This window comes from Neophocaena asiaeorientalis, unplaced genomic scaffold (genome assembly GCF_003031525.2).
Source record: "Neophocaena asiaeorientalis asiaeorientalis breed wild unplaced genomic scaffold, Neophocaena_asiaeorientalis_V1.1 scaffold77, whole genome shotgun sequence".
Taxonomy (NCBI): domain Eukaryota; kingdom Metazoa; phylum Chordata; class Mammalia; order Artiodactyla; family Phocoenidae; genus Neophocaena; species Neophocaena asiaeorientalis.
In genome coordinates, this window is record NW_020174645.1 from 1,864,438 (window position 1) to 1,882,995 (window position 18,558).

General features: G+C 42.9%; 1 protein-coding gene across 4 annotated transcripts in view; it reads right to left on the minus strand.

Moving 5' to 3' along the window:
• The window catches only part of GLT1D1 (glycosyltransferase 1 domain containing 1), a 155,452-nt gene that overhangs the window by 82,534 nt on the left and 54,360 nt on the right, over positions 1-18,558 (minus strand). For all 4 annotated transcript variants that reach the window (XR_003004995.1, XM_024758483.1, XM_024758485.1 and 1 more), the window contains 3 exons: positions 18,404-18,460; positions 8,652-8,747; positions 7,978-8,027 (listed from right to left, as the gene is read on the minus strand). Coding sequence is in view for 3 of the 4 variants with exons in the window: in XM_024758483.1 (XP_024614251.1) it covers positions 7,978-8,027; positions 8,652-8,747; positions 18,404-18,460 (203 nt within the window). In the remaining variant the exon portion in view is untranslated. The remainder of the gene's footprint in view (positions 1-7,977; positions 8,028-8,651; positions 8,748-18,403; positions 18,461-18,558) is intronic.

Sequence of the window (18,558 nt, forward strand, 5' to 3'; positions counted from 1 at the left end):
GTCCTTAGGCTGGAGCTCTTCAAGCTAGGGGCAACAGTGGGGTTACAGAGGGACACAAGGAACTACCAACACAATGCTATTGCCAGAAAGATCTTTAAAGAATAAACTCAAAGCCACGCATGAGATATTGCTAACTGTTGCTGTTAACAGTCAGTACTCACTCGCTGCTTACTCTGGACCTACGCTATGCCAAGTCCTATGTGTGCATTACTTCTTGCTAACAATCCTGCAATCATCATCCCCACTTTAGGAGGGAGGACAGTGGAGCTCAGAGAGCTGGTATAACTTAGCCAGGATCACACAGCGAGGAAGGTGCTGGGCCAGGAGTCAAACTCAGGCAGTCTGACTCTGGAGATGGCACTCTTACCCAAGTTCCACTGCCCCTCTGGTTTCTACTCAAAGGATTTTTATCATATAGTTTATACAAAGCCCATGTGGGTTATGGAACCCCTACCTACTTACTTATTTATGTCACAGGGAAGAACAAATCTGACTCCATATTGGATCTGTTTCTTTTACTTTAACTGTTGTACTCTATTGCTTTTGCTACAAGTTAAGAATGTTGCCTCTAGCCTAGAATACACAGGAGAGCCCATTCTTAAAGCTATAACACTTTTCCATTCACACGGAGATAAAAAGCTGCAGGACAGAGAATAACATTTGTCTTGTTGGAAGTGTACAGGAACAGTGTGATCTGACTTTCACGAACAGCTGCAAGAACAAAGGATTCCAAGAAGTCTGTGACAACCAACCACACCCCCTCCACTTTTAGTATAAAAGAAGCCTGAATTCTAACTCAGGGAAGACGGTTCTTTGGGACACTAGTCCACCATCTTTCCGGTCTGCTGGCTTTCCAAATAAAGCTGCTGTTCCTTGCCCCAGCTACTCGTTTCCTGACTTACTGGCCTGTCGTGCGGTGGGCAATGTGAGCACGGACTCCGTAACATTTACTCTCCACTTCTCACCTCTCTCCTAACTACATGTCTTCCTCTCCACCAGGAATGCCACCCTCTGTCCCTAAAACCCATTCATCCCCCAAGGCACAGACAAATGTCAACTTTCGGAGAAACTCTGCCCAGTTATCCAAACCAGAAGTAACATCTCCTCCCAAACTTTTCTACCCCCTCCCACCAAAAGTGGGCCTACTTTTTGGGGTACTTGTCCATCTCTTCTCCTTAGACATGTTCATTTTCCTCCCAACGTCATGCTAGTTCTATACTGGCTCTACCTTTCCATTTCCCACTTCTGATCCTTTTCCTTCAAATTATCCTAAACCATTGAATTGCATTATAACCCTAACATCCCATCATGAAAAGATAAACAGTGCAATGAAAGACTTCTTTTGGCAATACATGTTAATTCTGACATGCACGTTTTACTTATGATAAATTTTAGTTAGAAATTCTTCTTGTTTTTAATTTTTTTAAATAAATTTATTTTATTTATTTTTGGCTGCATTGGGTCTCCGTTGCTGTGCACAGGCTTTCTCTAGTTGTGGCGAGCGGGGGCTGCTCTTCATTGCGGTGCGCGGGCTTCTCATTGCGGTGGCTTCTCTTGTTGCAGAGCACGGGCTCTAGGCACATGGGCTTCAGTAGTTGTGGCTTGCAGGCTTGGTAGTTGTGTTTCACGGGCTTAGCTGCTCCGCGGCATGTGGGATCTTCCTGGACCAGGGCTTGAACCCGTGTCCCCTGCATTGGCAGGCAGATTATTAAGCACTGCGTCACCAGGAAAGCCCCACTGTTTTTAATTTTTTTTAACACTTTTCTGTTCTCATGATTAACTATTTAGGGGAAAAGAATTCATGAAGGGAAAAAAATTTTTTTACAAGATAGCTGAAATACCTAACCCTTTAACTACAATTTTGAAGGTATAACATCAAGTTTCAAGTTGAAAGTACAAACTGCATTAAACTTTTCTGGGTTTGTCTTCCACATCAGTTCATTTTCAAATCTCTTAGTGAAGCCAAGGGGAACAAAACACAAGGCAAAGAAAAAAGAAGGGTAGATATTTTTATTTAATGAAAGCACACGTTATGAAATTTTAAAAAGTGAAAGCACTGCAAGCAGCAGAGAAAATTCTCATTTCCTCCTTCTAAGCTTATTTACTTTCTAGCAAAGTATATTGTCTCAACTCCCAGGCTTAAGGAAAGTCATCTTTGATATACGAAGTTATGGTGGAAAGTCATTAAGCTGTCGTGCTCGAGCCGAATGTTCCTACCACAATGCTTATCAAAGAGTATCAGAAAATGCACCCACTCCGGGCCCCCCCACTGCGAGCAGAAACCACAAGCTTTGCCGAGATGGTTGTACCAAGAGATCAAAGAAGCTTTAATAGAAAACCAATGCCTTAAACCATTCTGCAGCTAAAACAGAATTCTAGCATGTCAACACAGAAAGGAAACATCAGCACAGAAAGTTCTTTCATTTAATGCCCGTACAATGCTGCCTACGAACCAGGCGCTGGGCCAAGTATGCACTCATTTTGGCCTCTCAAGAAACGATGAGGCAGGTTACGTTTTCTTAGTCACACCCACTTTACAGATGGGGAAAACTGAGGCCCAGAGCAGTGAAGTGCACCCAGCTAGCACACAACCGCTCTACTACACAGCCATGCAAGACTACACTTTGCCTGACACAGATGATGCAATCTTGGTCCAAAGGTGTTAACTAACTTGCCAGCAGTAAACAGTAATGAAGGATTAGATAGATTTCACAGGGGACTCAGATCCCGCTTTTTGAAATGTTCTTGCTAAGAATGACCACAGAAGGAAACATATGTATCATATCTAAAATATAAAGCACACACAAGAACATTTACTCTCCTGTTTTATAAATCGTTGGCAGAAAGGTGATGCCACTCAAAAAGCAAAGCAATACTATTCCAGAGGAGTGTGATAAATGCCTTCTGAGCCCGGCCATTGCACATGGCAGGAACCAATGTGAATGTGGTATGCAGTCCAGGCCCTGGGCTCCCCTGTCCTGGCCGACACACCTCTAGCCTGCACTGACTCTGTTAGTATGTCTTGAAAAAGAGCTCTGACCTATGAAAGTATTCAGTTCTTGTTTGAGCACTCATAAAAACAAACAAGTAATCCGCATATGCCATGCTCATCCATTTTTTGCTTTGACTATTTGGCATCCATTTCACCTCTTCCGCTTCGTCTGGGTGTCTTCCTCACCTCCTCCCACCACATGTGGTCTGGTGGAAGTGGAATCGGGTGCTCGTTCCTCACCTTACAGAATGGCGGATGTAACCCACACTGGACCGTGGACCTTGAAGGGAAAGATCCAGAGACTAAGCAACGGATGCAGCCAAACCTGGTCTTCAGCCTCCGCAGCAATTCTCTTAGTAGCCCTTGTCACCTCCTAATAAATTCCCTCGGGCTGAAGCTGGACTGATGCGGCATCCAAGGGGGCACTGGCTGAGCTGCGTAGCCAGGTCTTCACTGGGGTCTCAGATCTGACCAGGCTCCACACAGAGACGTGGACAGAGAGAGAGGGAATCACTGCTGCTTGCACTGCAATTATTCCCTAATGACAGGCCCTAATAATAGGTTAGTTAATAACAATTAACTAACAGAGGCAATGCAATTTTGTACTAAGAGACCCTGCACATGACCTGGAAAGGCTACAGTCCTCCAAAAGTGTGTAATTTAGACTTGAAGAGTTTATTCAATCACTGAGCTTAGCAGTTAACAAAGAAAAAGATGAATGGAAGAAGAGTGTACTCACAGTAGATGTCAAAAATAATTGTAACACTCAGGGTGTTTGATCTGCTCTAAGAGATAATGGTTACAAGATGAATCTTAATGTGTCATGAGATTTGACCTCTGACCCACTTCTCAAATCTATTTCCAAAAGATCAGCATATTAACCCATAACATTGTAGCAAATATTCAATGTCAAATGTAAAATCCTTTTAGTCTCCTCCTACATCTGAATTGAAAAGCGATGTTGGGGACTTCCCTGGTGGCGCAGTGGTTGAGAGTCCACCTGCCAACGCAGGCGACACGGGTTCGAGCCCTGGTCTGGGAAGATCCCACATGCCGCGGGGCAACTAGGCCCGTGCGCCACAACTACTGAGCCTGCGCATCCGGAGCCTGTGAGCCACAAACAACTACTGAGCCTGCGCGTCTGGAGCCTGTGCCCCGCAACGAGAGGCCCGCGCACCGCGATGAAGGGTGGCCCCCGCTCGCCGCAACTAGAGAAAGCCCTCGCACAGAAACGAAGACCCAACACAGCAATAAAAATAAAGAAGCTTTCATTAAAAAAAAATAGAAAAAGTGATGTTAAATTGAATTCTTGACGCTGAAAACTGATAGATGCTTGGAAATCTTATAATGATAGTGGGGAAGAGCTTGGGTCAGGAGAAGCACATCTGAGCCAGCCCAAGATTTGGGGAGGGAATCTTTCACTGAGGAAGCAGCCAATGCACTGGCTTTCAAGAGGGAATATGTGTAGTGGATGGAGAGAAACACACACACACACACACCATCAAGCATGGCCCAAGTCAGTGTTGTCCAAACTTCAGATCAGGGAGCACATCATGAAATCAATTTTGGAATAAAAATAACCTTTCTTTTAATGACATGGAATAGCAAAGCAGAGACACAGAACAGGTTTTTTTAAAATAACAGTGTGTGAAATACATGAATAAGAGTATTGTTTAATAAAGCTTGTTTCTGGTGTGTGTGTGTGTGTGTGTGTGTGTGTGTGCGCGCGCTTTACTGGGCAAATCTCAGTAAAGCTCTGGGCTGAGTGTGCCTGCCTGCACAGTGCCAGGTGCTTACGGCTGGTTTTGCTAAGCAGCAAATTTGCAACCCAAGGACGCCTTTCCCCGTTTCCTTGAGGGCTTTTAATTATAGAGAGTGGAGTGCCTTGTGGAAGAAGTGCTTGTGAACTGTTACTAATTCATGGCAATGAACTTAAGGGCTAGCAGCTCTTAGATCATAACTCTTCACCACCCTTCACTCAACAGCTCCCTGTCATGGCTCCTCTTCCTCTCACTCATTCCCTGTTGCTCTGTGTTCCCTCCACCCAAGCAAACCAGCTCGGTGGCTGAAGATGCAGCCTCAGAACGGGCGCACGGGGGCCTTGGGGGGGCCATTCTACAAGACTAGTCCCAGGCCCGCATTTGCCCAGTAAGCATCCTGTCCTCGGGTGTATCAGAGATTTATTAGACTAGTTTGGAAAAAGAGAGGAGGGGCCCCTGGAATTGCGGAAGCACTTAAGCTTCCCAAGACACGTCTTTCCACGGTCCCTGCAAATCTGCTTTGCCCCGCCCAGCTCACGGCACCCTCTGCTCCCTGATCCTTAATAGGCAAAGTCGTGACAGCCTTTGCTCAAAACCACTTAGGATTGCCTCCCTCTGGAAGTTACAAAAGAGAAAATACAGAGATCCATTTTGTAGGGCCAACAAGGCAAACAGAGAGAGAGAGAGAGAGGGAGAGAGAGAGACAGTGTGAGTGTGTGTGTGTGTGTGTGTGTGTGTGTGTGTGTGTGTGTGTGTACGCATGAACAAGCATAAGTACATTTGTCTAATTAGTTCCCAGTAGTTAAAAATAAGACATTTCACACACACGGGCATTTTTTCAAAACAGAGGAAGAAAAAGGCCTCTGGATCGTGGCTTCTCTTGCAAGGCTGACAAGGGAGCCTGCATCTTGGAATGCAAACCGTGCTGTGGCTGAATCGTGCCCCGCCCACCATTCATTCCACAGTTGGCCACAGTCTCCACCCTCCCCTACCGCCTCCCAACCTGGAGCCTGAGGGACAAGTTTCCCTACAGTGAAATTAGGAGGAAAGAGACACATTTTTTACACTCACTGCTCTTTTAAAATTAGGCAAACTAAAGTTAGAGGGAAAGTTGTATGTTCCCAAAACAAGTGGCAGAATAAATACCTTTGTCCTGAGAAGGGAAAAAGCCTTCCTAATTGTTTAATGTAAAAAACGATACAACAGTGTTTCTTCTAAAGGACTATGACTTAGGAAGCCTGTATGAAACAAATGGCATCCTTCACCTGTAGGCAACTGAGCTGAAGATGAAGACGCTTAATAAACGCAGGAAAGCACCACGTGTCCTCGTCACTCCCCCTTCTCTGACCTCCGTATCAGCTCAAATGCTGCCTTGGTCTCTATGTCGCTGGAAAAGGGTTTCTGGTACATATTTAGTGCTAAACTAGTGCTTTGAAGTTTGCCACCTCCCTCTAGGTTTCCTTAAAAGGAAACACGACAGAAAAAGTCAAACACAGAAATCAGACAACATTAGCCCGATGTTTGCGAACGTTTTTCTCCACCAAGCGTTGCCCTTTTGGTATTTCTTCCACTGGGCACACTGATCGATTCTCAATAAAAACTGTTTCCCAGACTTTGGCTATTTGCGTACTGTCACAGTTTGTCACATCTGTGCCCCAGCTGTACTATTGCTTATTTACTACTCTTTGTGACATCAGTTCATTTTTAAAGGAAATTTTCAAGCGTTGGAAAGCCATTGTCACACACCATAAGCAGAACAAAACCATAAAAGTAAAAACAATGGAAAAGAAAGCCACATTACTAAATTCTTTCAGGATAACTGTTGTTGCCATGGCTCTAACCTCAGGCCTTCTCTCTTGGTTAGCAAGGAATTTAGCATCAAACAGAAACTTTCTCAGTCAATCATGCTCTTCGAACAGCAGGATGGAAAGAGAGTTAAAATAATAATAATAGTAACAACTTTGCCACTATGGGACCTAACATTCATTATTCAACATGCATTCATTAGTGCACTAGGGATTATCTTGTTAACCCTCAAAAGGCTGGCCCTGAGTGTGTGATGGATGTGGGTATGTGCGTGCAGGCCTGGGTATGTGCGTGCCTGTGTGTGTGAGTGTCTGTTATACCAACAAAGAACATGGATGATGGGGTGATTCATCTTCCACGTGACAACCAATGTGGCTACACAGATTCTAGCCCCTGATATGTTTTTAGGCTAGGGAGCCTTTTTCGAGGTAAATGTAGTATTTCCAAAGGTCTCTAGTATTCTAAAGAAAAGCTTGCCACCCCCTGCATGCTCGGTGGGTCCCTAGGGAACTAGGAAACCACGAGAGGAGGAATTACAGAACAGAACAGGGAGGTCATGCAGGCATTTAACGCGCAGAGACTCGGCCATCCGGCTGGGCAAAAGGGAAAGGAAGCGTGAGTCGTCCTAGGGCGCAGGGGACGCACTGTGCAGCCCTGGCACAGAAGCCCCACGAAGAGAAGAAAAGGCCTTGCTACTGCAGTGTTACAGCCCACCTGGCGGGAGGCGTACTTTATTTTCCAAACTGCTTGCAGCAAATCAGCGTTCACTTTTACGAGATGACCAGTGTGTCACCACCCAGATTCTCTGCGTCCTGAGCGCTCAGAATCGACTCTGGAACAGAGCACATGCTTGCTCCGGATCTGCTGGAGGGGAGAGGGGATATCCCGAGTCCCGGGGAGAGAGAGGCAGCACCTCCAAGCCCTGCCACTGGTCTCTGTTCCCTGGACAACAGCCACTGACAGGCAAGGACATGCCCCAGTGCAGACTGTATTTCTTGTGCTTTTCCACCCCACTCGGCTCCTGAATGCAAGTCAACGGCTTAATCCGGTGCTTGGGTGAAGGAACAGCTCTGTGTTTGTCAGGTGAGCACTTCCAGGAAGTTTCAGAGACGATCTGGACCACATGGAACGTTTGCCTTATACACCGACTTACATGGACTTTCTTCATATGACTCCTCCGTATTCCTGTAAGAATTTCTTACCCTTTGTAGCAATAAGTTAATTGTGAAGACTTAGAAAGCCTCATAATCTTTAACCTTGGTCTGCTGTTCATTGTTAAAAAGGCAAACAGGCTTTATTTACTTAAGAAAGCAAGAAACTTTGGGTTAGAAAAGTAACAGAAACTAATTTTAGAAAATACATAAGAAGAATAAAGAGGAAAACAGAGACAAGATCAATGCTTACGGCAGATCAACTTACTTCAGGGCCAACGATAACCATATAAACGCTGGGCTCCTCTTGATGCCATTCTTGGGGAGAAAAAAAGAAAAAAAAAGACTTTTAAAATGGTTTTAAGTCACAGCTGAAAACATAAATCAGTTTAATATTAATTACGCTACAATATAAATTATTTCGTATCATTTTGCTTTCATTCATATTAGTCAACTTATAATTATTTTATATGTAAGTATGTGACATTTTATGGTTTTAAGGAAAATATTTTTTTCTAGCACGTTGCACATTATTCAGAGATCTAATTTATTAGGTAATTAGGATGGATACGCCATCACAATTCAATATGGATTTTAGAATATACTTTAGAGTCTATAGGTTAACTTAAGCAATGCAACAAAACTCCAAATGTATCATACAAATTGGCATGTGTAAAATATTGCCAGATAAAATTATTTTAGACTCATCATTATTGGCTATGTTTTATGATTTCCTCAGAAGCTGAGGGCAAGGAAAGTAGGAAACAACTGAAATGACTACACAGCGAGGTTATTTTTCTGGTTGTTTCCAAAGTAACAATCTAGAAACAGTTCTGCTGATGGGAAAAAAAAATGAGAAAACTCAAAGTCCTAAGGAGAGACATGTGAAGACAGGGAGCCCAGTGGAATTCCGCAGGCAAAGGGTCATCTGAGAACACATACCCGAGAATGCATCCACCAAATAGAGAGGGTCTTTCACTTGTCGGAGGCCACAGATCAGGAGAAACACGTGTAGATTGTCAGCACTTTGGTTAATCTCTGCAACAGAAGAGTTCAGGGTATTTTCAACGAAGAGGACTTGAATCGATGACCCGGTGACAATGTCCCCGCAGACACAGCTTAGAGGCTGCTGGGCTCTGACCTCTCAGGCAGCTGCACCCACACCTAAATTTTATCTTCATTTCACTGCATGAACTAACCGTTCCTCCTGGTGAATCAACCTGAGCTGAACTTGGCCTAATAAAGTAAGGATACTTTTGCTGCAGTGCAGAGGCGATAAGAACTGACTCAGTTATTACCGAAATGTCAGCCACAGGTCCTAGAAAATATTTCCATGCAATTCCAGTCAGGAAGAATCTTGTCTTTATGAAACTAGAAAGACGGTTTATATAGGAATGTCCTCTTGAGTTCGTATATGTCTATATATAGGGACACGCGTAATGTATACGTGCCCACAGATATGTGAAATAAGAGGTTTAGGTTTGCTACATTGAAAGTTGTCGTGTAAGGCGAGTTGCAGGTGACCACACTCTTTGTGGTCCCTCCCAGCAAGAGGTGGAACCCATTTCCCCACCCCTAGACGCTGGGCTGACCTGGTGACTGGTATCAATAACAGAGCGGGAGTGACTTCTAAGTCTTGGCCGTGGGAAGCCTGGTGTGCAGCATCCCCACCCACTGGGATGCTGCTGCCTTACAGTCAGGCCTGGCTGCCTCCTTAGGAGAGACCCAACCACCCATGCAGGACCCGTCAGGCCTCAGCCCAACTTACAAGTGAGCCCACACACACAGTGGAAGCAGGGATGACCCAAGTCCAAACCGCCAATCCGCAAAATCATGAGGAAATCCATGGCGGTTGTTTAAAGTCACCATTTGTTGAGGAGGTTTGTTCGGCAGCTCATGCATCAACAGAAATACTGGGAACGTTCCCCGGTGGTCTAGTGGTTAAGATTCGGCACTCTCACTGCCATGGCCTGGGTTCAGTCCCTGGTAGGGAACTGTGATCCCACAAGCCACATGGCATGGATCCCCACAAAAAGAAAAGAAAAGAAGCCACCCTGCCTTCTTTATAAAATTTCAGTAAAGAAAAAGAAATTATTAATATTAATCCAAGCTAGCCTAAAGCTTCACCATTTCCAAACATATGTAATTGGACATAAAATCACGCAAGGAGAAGGTTTTCATTCATTCATTTCATTCATCCCATTCTTTTTTTTTTTTTTTTTTTTTGCGGTACGCGGGCCTCTCACTGTTGTGGCCTCTCCCGTTGCGGAGCACAGGCTCCGGACGTGCAGGCTCAGCGGCCATCACTCACGGGCCCAGCCACTCCGCGGCATGTGGGATCTTCCCAGACCGGGGCACGAACCCGTGTCCCCTGCATCGGCAGGCGGACTCTCAACCACTGCGCCACCAGGAAAGCCCCATCCCATTCTTAATGCAAATAATTTCATTCTCTCTGTGTTTTAAGTCTTGAGTTGTAATATAAATAGAACGAATGTAATAAGATATATTGACAGCACTCTGACACAATCACAAAAGCTAATAATAATAATAATACATAACCAGCACTGGAGAAAGTTTTTACTGAAATGTTAAGATTCAGATGTCCTCTTAGAAAAACCTTAAACCATTATTACAGTCTCTGAATTGACTGTTGACAATTCACTGAGATATGTTGAGGTTTTTTTGTTATATATTTTCCCTGTATTTTCAGTATTGAAACTAACCTTAGAAATACAGACCTTCGTGAATACTTTTTTGACCAAAAGTTTAAGCTAGAGGCTATGTCCAGAATTTGAATTTGAGATCAGAAGAATCTGAGGTCAGGCATTTGAATCTGGGGTCAGGAGACAAACTCTTCTCTTTAGTAAATGATGTAGGGGACTTCCCTGGCAGTCCAGGGGTTAGGACTCCACGCTTCCACTGCAGGGGGCACAGGTTCAACCCCTGGTCAGGGAACTAGGATCCTGTGTGCTGAGTGGTGCGGCCATAAAGAAATAAAATAAAAATAATAATAAATAAATAAATTTTTTAAAATGATACAAATTGAAGAATACCATTAAGGAAAGGAAGGTCAGGTGTGAAAAACAGCCCAAACCTACACAGTTAGGCAAGAACCATCAATGAAAGTTAAAACTGGTGAGGGGAAGTCTGATGAGGACAGAAATTACAAGTGCCTTCTCAAAAATAACTTACTGATTACAAAGGAAATATAACACCTGGACATGGGGAAACTGAGAAAGACACCCACTTAACTAAGGGAAGAAACCTTAACCCAGCGCACATGGCTTTATTTACACACACACACACACACACACACACAGAGTTGATATAGTTTTTTAAAAATCACCAGTAATGGGAGAAGGTGATGTTATGTGTCTCCAGGTGTGATACAGTGAGAGGGACACAGCATCCCTTACATAATCATCATCATGTAAATACATGGACTATCCATTCAACTATACAAAAGGAGTGAAAAAAGGAAGGCAGAAGGAGAACCATGGAAGTACCAAAAGAGGGGGAAATCAAAGAACCTGTATTACCACGTTGAAAAAAAGTAAATACAAATAGAAAACAAACACAAAGACGGCATCCAGAGACGGCACCCAAAGAAAGCCCTATTTTAAGAACCGATGTGATGTCTCGGTAAAAAGGCTACATCTAATTCTTTCTTTTTGCTTTGTGACAAGTGCAGACGTTGGAAACCTACTTTGTTGCTTGACTTCGATTTGACACGTGTTAGCTACTCAGAACGGCAGGTTCGCAAGACCCGCTGGCCTTCTGGTGAGGTAAAGCTGGAGACAGGTGGCCCTCTACGTACCCCAGGATCCCTAGGAAAGCCAAGCTCGGGAGACGATAATCCATAATTTACAACACTGATCTTCACAACGTGCTGACTATGACTTACAGTAAGGTGTACACACTAGACTGCAACCCTGTACACGTGAAACACGTGTTTAGACACACAGACACGGTACAGTTTCAAAGAATCATTTAGATTTATCGCACACAGGCGCTCCGATATTTTCTATTCTATTTCATTTCAATTTTTTAAAGTGCTGCTGCCCAGTTCACTAAATGATTTTGAGATCCCCCCGCAACCTACCAGACCCTAGAGGGAGACGGAGTTAATCCCATATTCTCTTGCCTCTTTCCCCTTCTTCTTCCTGGGCAGGAGATCAAATGTCATGGGAATTTAGAAACCTATATTAGAATAGGATCAAACAAAGAACTTTGTCTTATTCTTTGTCTTATTCTAGGATTTAAAAAAAAAATATTTTTTAAATTAAATGCAGAGACAACATTTGGGCTTGAGCGCTTACATGCACTTTTCATATACACCAATATCGTTTTCAGGAAATGGAGTGCAAAAATCCTGATCAAACAACCAAGGTCTCAGGCCCGACCTCATGGATGCATCAACTCTAAGTAATTCCATTTCAGCTTCTCCCAGGGCCTTGGCCAACTTTAGGGAAATGCACCGTGTTCATTCTTAGATTTTAAAAAAGAACTAAAACGTACTGGCCTCTAGAGGTCTGGAGGTGAGGCAGGTACCTACCTAATTTTTTTAGTGGATTTCATTGCCTCATTTTAACCCCAAGTTTATTTTTCTTCTCTTTACTTTTCCTCTCACATCTGGGATTCGCATAAGTCAAGGCTGGAACTCATCCCTTACAAATGCAACCGTTTACGTGTCTTTCCGATATTACCATTTCCTGGAGAACGGTATTTTTATCTACAAAACGAAACGTGTTGATTTCATGGTCTGGCACCCTAGCGGTCCCAACAGACTGAGCACCACGCTCCCAAATCCTCTAAGTGACTCATCCATCCGCTGGTTCTAGAATAGAAACCCGATCCACGTTTAAGCTACTTTTTTGCCGTTTTCTATTCCAGCAGCTCTGTCATTTTTTTTTTTTTCACGCGTGATTATAAGGAGAAGAGAATTCAAGAACTTCTGTTGATTAGACTTAGTGACTTTTAGCTGAAAAATCTCATTTGGGGGGCTGTGAACGCATACAGGGATCTAATGACATGAATTTTCCATGTGAAAAAAACAAGTGAGAGGGCTTCCCTGGTGGCGCAGTGGTTGAGAATCCGCCTGCCGATGCAGGGGACACGGGTTCGTGCCCCGGTCCGGGAAGATCCCGCATGCCGCAAAGCAGCTGGGCCCATGAGCCATGGCCGCTGGGCCTGCGCGTCCGGAGCCTGTGCTCCGCAACGGGAGAGGCCACGACAGTGAGAGGCCCGTGTACCGCAAAAAAAAAACACAAAAAAACAAAAAACAAGTGAGTTTTCCTAGGAACAGCCTGAGGAAGGAAAATATGACCATTTGAGTTTTGCATATGAGAGTTTCCATATAGAAATACAAATAGAGTTTTAAAGAAGAGAGAGAGAAAATAAAATAAACAGTGAAAATAGAAATAAAATGAAAATAAAATCCAAGAAGGTGTGTCCGGGTCAAGTTTAAGCTTTCACAGTTTCGGGATTTGATGGCCTGAGAGGCACCATTACTCTACATGCATTAGTTACTGGCATTTAAAAGCAAAAGTCCTGGATCACTGAATCATAACAACATTTAAGACGTACCTGGAAACACAAAGACCAGATAACTAACTTGATATCTAAACACATACCTTCGGATCAGAAGAGCTAATGAGAACATCGCGTGAAAAATTATAACAATGCCACTTAGTGCCTTTCATCTATTTTATTCTTTATTTGTTCCTAGTTGACCTGTTTGATCGTGGAATCTGGTTGGCATAAAACTGATTTCATGTTTTAAACTAAGGAGACTTAGTTAATTTGCTAGCTTGGGCTTAGAGATATAACTGAACATTCTCAGCAAACCCGAGACATACCTTAAAGGGGAATAAACCCCGAAATTGACATCAGATATTTAAGAAGGTGACTATAAACCCTGGGGACTAATCCGCTACCCGCCTATTAATATTTAGTGTTCAGTGAGGCCCTTCCCAACCCACTCCCCTCGATTTCAAGGTTAACAATTCATAGGAATCCAGAGGGTGAGGATTTGATCACTAACGGTCTGCATCAAGTTCACTGTCACTTCTGTTTTCACTGTCTCAGCCCAGAATGGAAGTGACAAAACACAATCATAGGTTTAGAATGCTCCAGTGGCCAGGGTGAGATAGAGGATGGGTGAGAACGGTGGTCCACCTCTGGAGTCTGAAAGTTGACAAAGATGAACGACTGTACAAATGAGAACAGACCCCTGATCATAAAACCCTGAGACGCCGCTGAATTCTCCACCTTAACGCTTAAGCCATCCTCCAGCAGTCAGCTCCCGCAGACCCCGCCGGAGCCTCCCTGAGCCCATATATTCTGAATGCATTTACAGCTTCTGATCGCACACATTAAGAGTGAAGTGAAGCCAACGTTTCCAAGAGGGGGTGTTGTCTGCGGAGTATTTTAAATCTCCTGGCTATTCCGTTAATCACTCAACAGTAAGACTGGTGAAACAAGCAACCATCAGGGTACAGACCCTGATGACAAATCACTCTCCTTTTGGAAATTATGAACCTTAGTTACACCACAACAGTGACCTCTGATATACAGAAGATGGAATAACCTTACAACAGGCCTTTTTTTTTTTTTTTTTTTCTGCGGTACGCGGGCCTCTCACTGTTGTGGCCTCTCCCGTTGCGGAGCACAGGCTCCGGACGCGCAGGCTCAGCGGCCATGGCTCACGGGGCCCAGCCGCTCTGCGGCACGTGGGATCTTCCCGGACCGGGGCACGAACCCGCGTCCCCTGCATCGGCAGGCGGACTCTCAACCACTGCGCCACCAGGGAAGCCCACGACAGGCCATTTAAAATGGGCCTCCTGGTTCTGAATAACGGCTTACACTTCCTGACATGATAAAGCAATTGGATGGTGTGGGTTCATTTGTAATGCTGACAAGAGTTCTGCCATTCTTGCTGAGATTGATGTAAAACACTTGGAAAATTATTTATAATCAAATGTTTGGAAATTTCTTCTTTTCAAGGGAAGCGAACGCTGACACGGAGTACGTGTTGGAGGTTTTGTCTGAAGTTTTCGGAGTAAAAACAGGCCTGGGGTGTCCTCCTGTCTGCTGAGGGCAGGGCACTGATTTTGCATTTTCACTCACTTCTCTGACATTTACAGCAGGACCTGCAACTTCAACTCCCCCTAATCGTACCCCTGCATTGTCATCTTTAGGGATAAGTATTTCAGGTTAAAAGAGATGACTTCTCAGGCCTCAAATTGCATTTGCTGAGATAATTTTAGCTGTTCTAGTACCTTTACCAGAATTACAGGGCTGATCAGCCTGCAAGGCAGTTATAATCCCAAATAGCATAAACTTATGGGCTTCATTTGTGGACAACTAAAGTTTTTACACTTCAAGATATTGTACAATACAATAAAATTTTGCTTAAACACTGTAATTATGCTTGGATCATACCATGCACAGAAAACACAATGGCATCACATGTAGAGAAAATGGTACCCTCATAGCTTCACTGATAGACATGCACCCTGATGTCACCCTTCCAAGGTGGCACACTTACACATCATGTAAGATGTATGAAAGCTCTGGTTAAATGCATAATCTAATCCAGCAATTCTACTTTTAGGAATTGCTCCTAAGAAAACAATTGGGCAAACATATGAAGATTAAAATCCTAGCACTTTCATCACCGCATATCAAAAAGTTTTTAAAAAATCTAAATTCCCAACCAAAAGGATTGTTTGGATACAGTCATAGAATTTTAAATACAATAAAGGAATTAAAAACATGATGTAATTAGAACCAATAAATTTATATTTCAAGGTATAATGCCAATGTATTACAAAAATCAAGTGTATCTCTATATACTAGCAACAACTAAAATTCAAAACTGAAATTAAAAAGAAAACCTTTAGGGCTTCCCCGGTGGCACAGTGGTTGAGAGTCCGCCTGCCGATGCAGGGGACGCGGGTTCGTGCCCCGGTCCGGGAAGATCCCACATGCCGCGGAGCGGCTGGGCCCGTGAGCCATGGCCGCTGAGCCTGTGCATCCGGAGCCTGTGCTCCGCAACGGGAGAGGCCACAACAGTGAGAGGCCCACATACCGCAAAAAAAAAAAAAAAAAAGAAAACCTTTATAGCACATCAAAAATAATAAAATCCTTAAGAATATTTTTAAAAGACATGAAAGACCTGTACAAATCATTATGAAGATAAGTAAGACTCAAGCAAATGGAAAGATACATCATGTTCAGAGATCTTAAGACAAATTATTGTTAAGACAGCAATTCGCTCTAAAATGATCTGTGGATTCAATACAACAAGATTTTATAGAAATTGACAAGATGATTCTAAATTTTGTATATGGATATGCAAAAAAACCTAGAAGAGCTAAAACAATTCTGAAACAAAGTCATAGGCTAACCCTATCTGATTTCTAGACGTACCATAAATCTACAACAACAAGATAGCATGATACTGGCATAAAGGTAGATTTATACAGACACAAAGGAACACACACAGTAAACTGATTCTCAGCAAAGGAACCAGAGCGATTCATTGAAAAACATTTTCAATGATGCTGGAATTGACAGCAAAAAATGAATTTCGATCCCTACCTCCTAATATCACACACAAAATTTAATTTCAGATGGATTACAATCCTAATGGAAAAGCTTAAACTTCTGGAGGAAAAAACAAGGAAAGTACCTTTTCGACCTTAGGGTAGGCAAAGATTTCTTAGGCAGGACTCAAAGGGACTAACTATTAAAGAAAAAACTGATAAGCTAGACTTCAACGAAATTTAAAACCTCTGCTCTTCAAAAGACATAGCTAAGAACACGGAAAGGTAAACCAGAGAATGGAAGAAAACATTCACAATATATGTATCTGACAAAAAGCTTCTACCCAGGGGGAAAAAAAAAGCAGAAAACCCTCCTGCAGACCAAGAATTAAAAGACAACACACTAAAACATTTGGGCAAAAGGCCTGGCTAGACACCTCACCAAGGAAGATATCGATGCATAAATGCCCAACACCACAATCAAATACCATTTCATGATCCCCTAGGATAACTACAATTAAATAGACTGTCCACACCAATTGTTGGCAAGGATGTGCCATAACTAGGTCTCTCATCAATGTCTGTGGAAATGTAAAATGGTACAACACTTTCGAAAACTGTGTGGCTGTTCTTTTCTAAGGTTAAGCATGGATCCACCCTACACTCAAGCTATTCACCAGAATCCTTGCACAAGAATGTGGAGAGAGAGCAGTTTTATTTATAGTACGTAAAAATGGAAAACAATTCAAAAGTCCATCAATAGGAGAATAGAGAAACAATGTGGGACACATCCCTACAATGGAATAGGACCCGGTAATAAAAAAGGAGGAGCACACAATGTGCATGAATCTCAAAGACGTGACGTTGAGCAAAAAAGATGCCAGACACGAAAAGTACTTACTGTGTGATTCCACTTAGATGAAGTTCAAGAACCGGTAAAACGAACCGATGGTGACAGAAATTGGAATGGGGTCCCTTACAGAGGGATGGGAATGAAATACGGAAAAGCACAAGAGGGAACTTTCTTGAGCAGTGGAAATGTGATCTGTCTGGATTAGGGTATTTATCCATTTGTCAGGACTCATCTAATCTTACCCTAGAAGTCTGTACTTCACGCCACGTAAATTTTACTTTAGTTTAGAAATTTTTAAGAAAGAATAAGTTAGCTCATATTGTTACTAACATAATGAATAAATAAAGCAGGTTAGAGCCGTTAAGTACAGTTTGACTCTACTTTTGTCTTTTAAAAACCATTATATATATGATTATTTATACGTATGTATTATTTAAACATAAAATATAAAGTCACACCTAATTATATATAATTTATATATAATCTATATATAATATAAATAATATAGGTATCATACATATGCATTTATGATAAATATACAAATATCACATATTTATATATTTACATGATGATTTTAAAAGACAAAAATATATAATAGGTTAATACAGCTATAATTTAATATTATATATTAATGCATGAAAAGCATTTATATATATGAAAAATTGTTGAGAAAGATACATCAAAACACTAATAGCAGTTCCTTTTTGGTGCTGAGATTTCAAGTGGTTTAAAAGTTTGTTTCTTAATCTGACCTCCATCTTACAATGGTCACTTTTTTTTTTTTAATTTTTGGCCACGCCACGCGGCTTGCAAGATCTTAGTTCCCCGACCAGGGATCGAAGCCGGCCCCATCGGTGATAGCGCCAAGCCTTAACCACTGGGCCTCCAGGGAAGTCCCACAAGAGTCACTTCTTATGTGTGTAGCTAATAAAGTAACACCGAATGAACACAGGAGGATGGCATCCTTAATAAGGACAAACGTCACAAGGTACTAGGTGTTTGGGAGGTTTGTCCGAAGAGCAGCGTCGCAGAGGCTGGCACTACTCGTCCTCCTGCGTCTCAGCTGCACCCCCATCCTCACTGGGATGGGACCACTGACGACACCTCGGCAAACGGGGAGAAACCGAGTTTGTTCTAATCATGCCTTGCTCCCTCCTTTGTTCTATCCAAAGAGTCCATTTCTTTGACCCTGGCGGCCTCTTCTTCAAAACCATGTGAACCTAGCAAGGAACTGACGCAAGGTGGCGAGATGCACTTGAGTCAAAATCCTACCCGAAGATTTCATCTCTTACCTGAACGCTGAAGGAAGGTGTTCCAGTTAAAGGTGGTGTTCGGCACTGTTGCAATTCCTGGGTCAAAGGAAAGAGAACAAAAGAAAGTTCACATTGTTGAGACATAACCAGTTATTTTGTGTTGACACGCAAATAACCGTCATACTCGGTTCTTA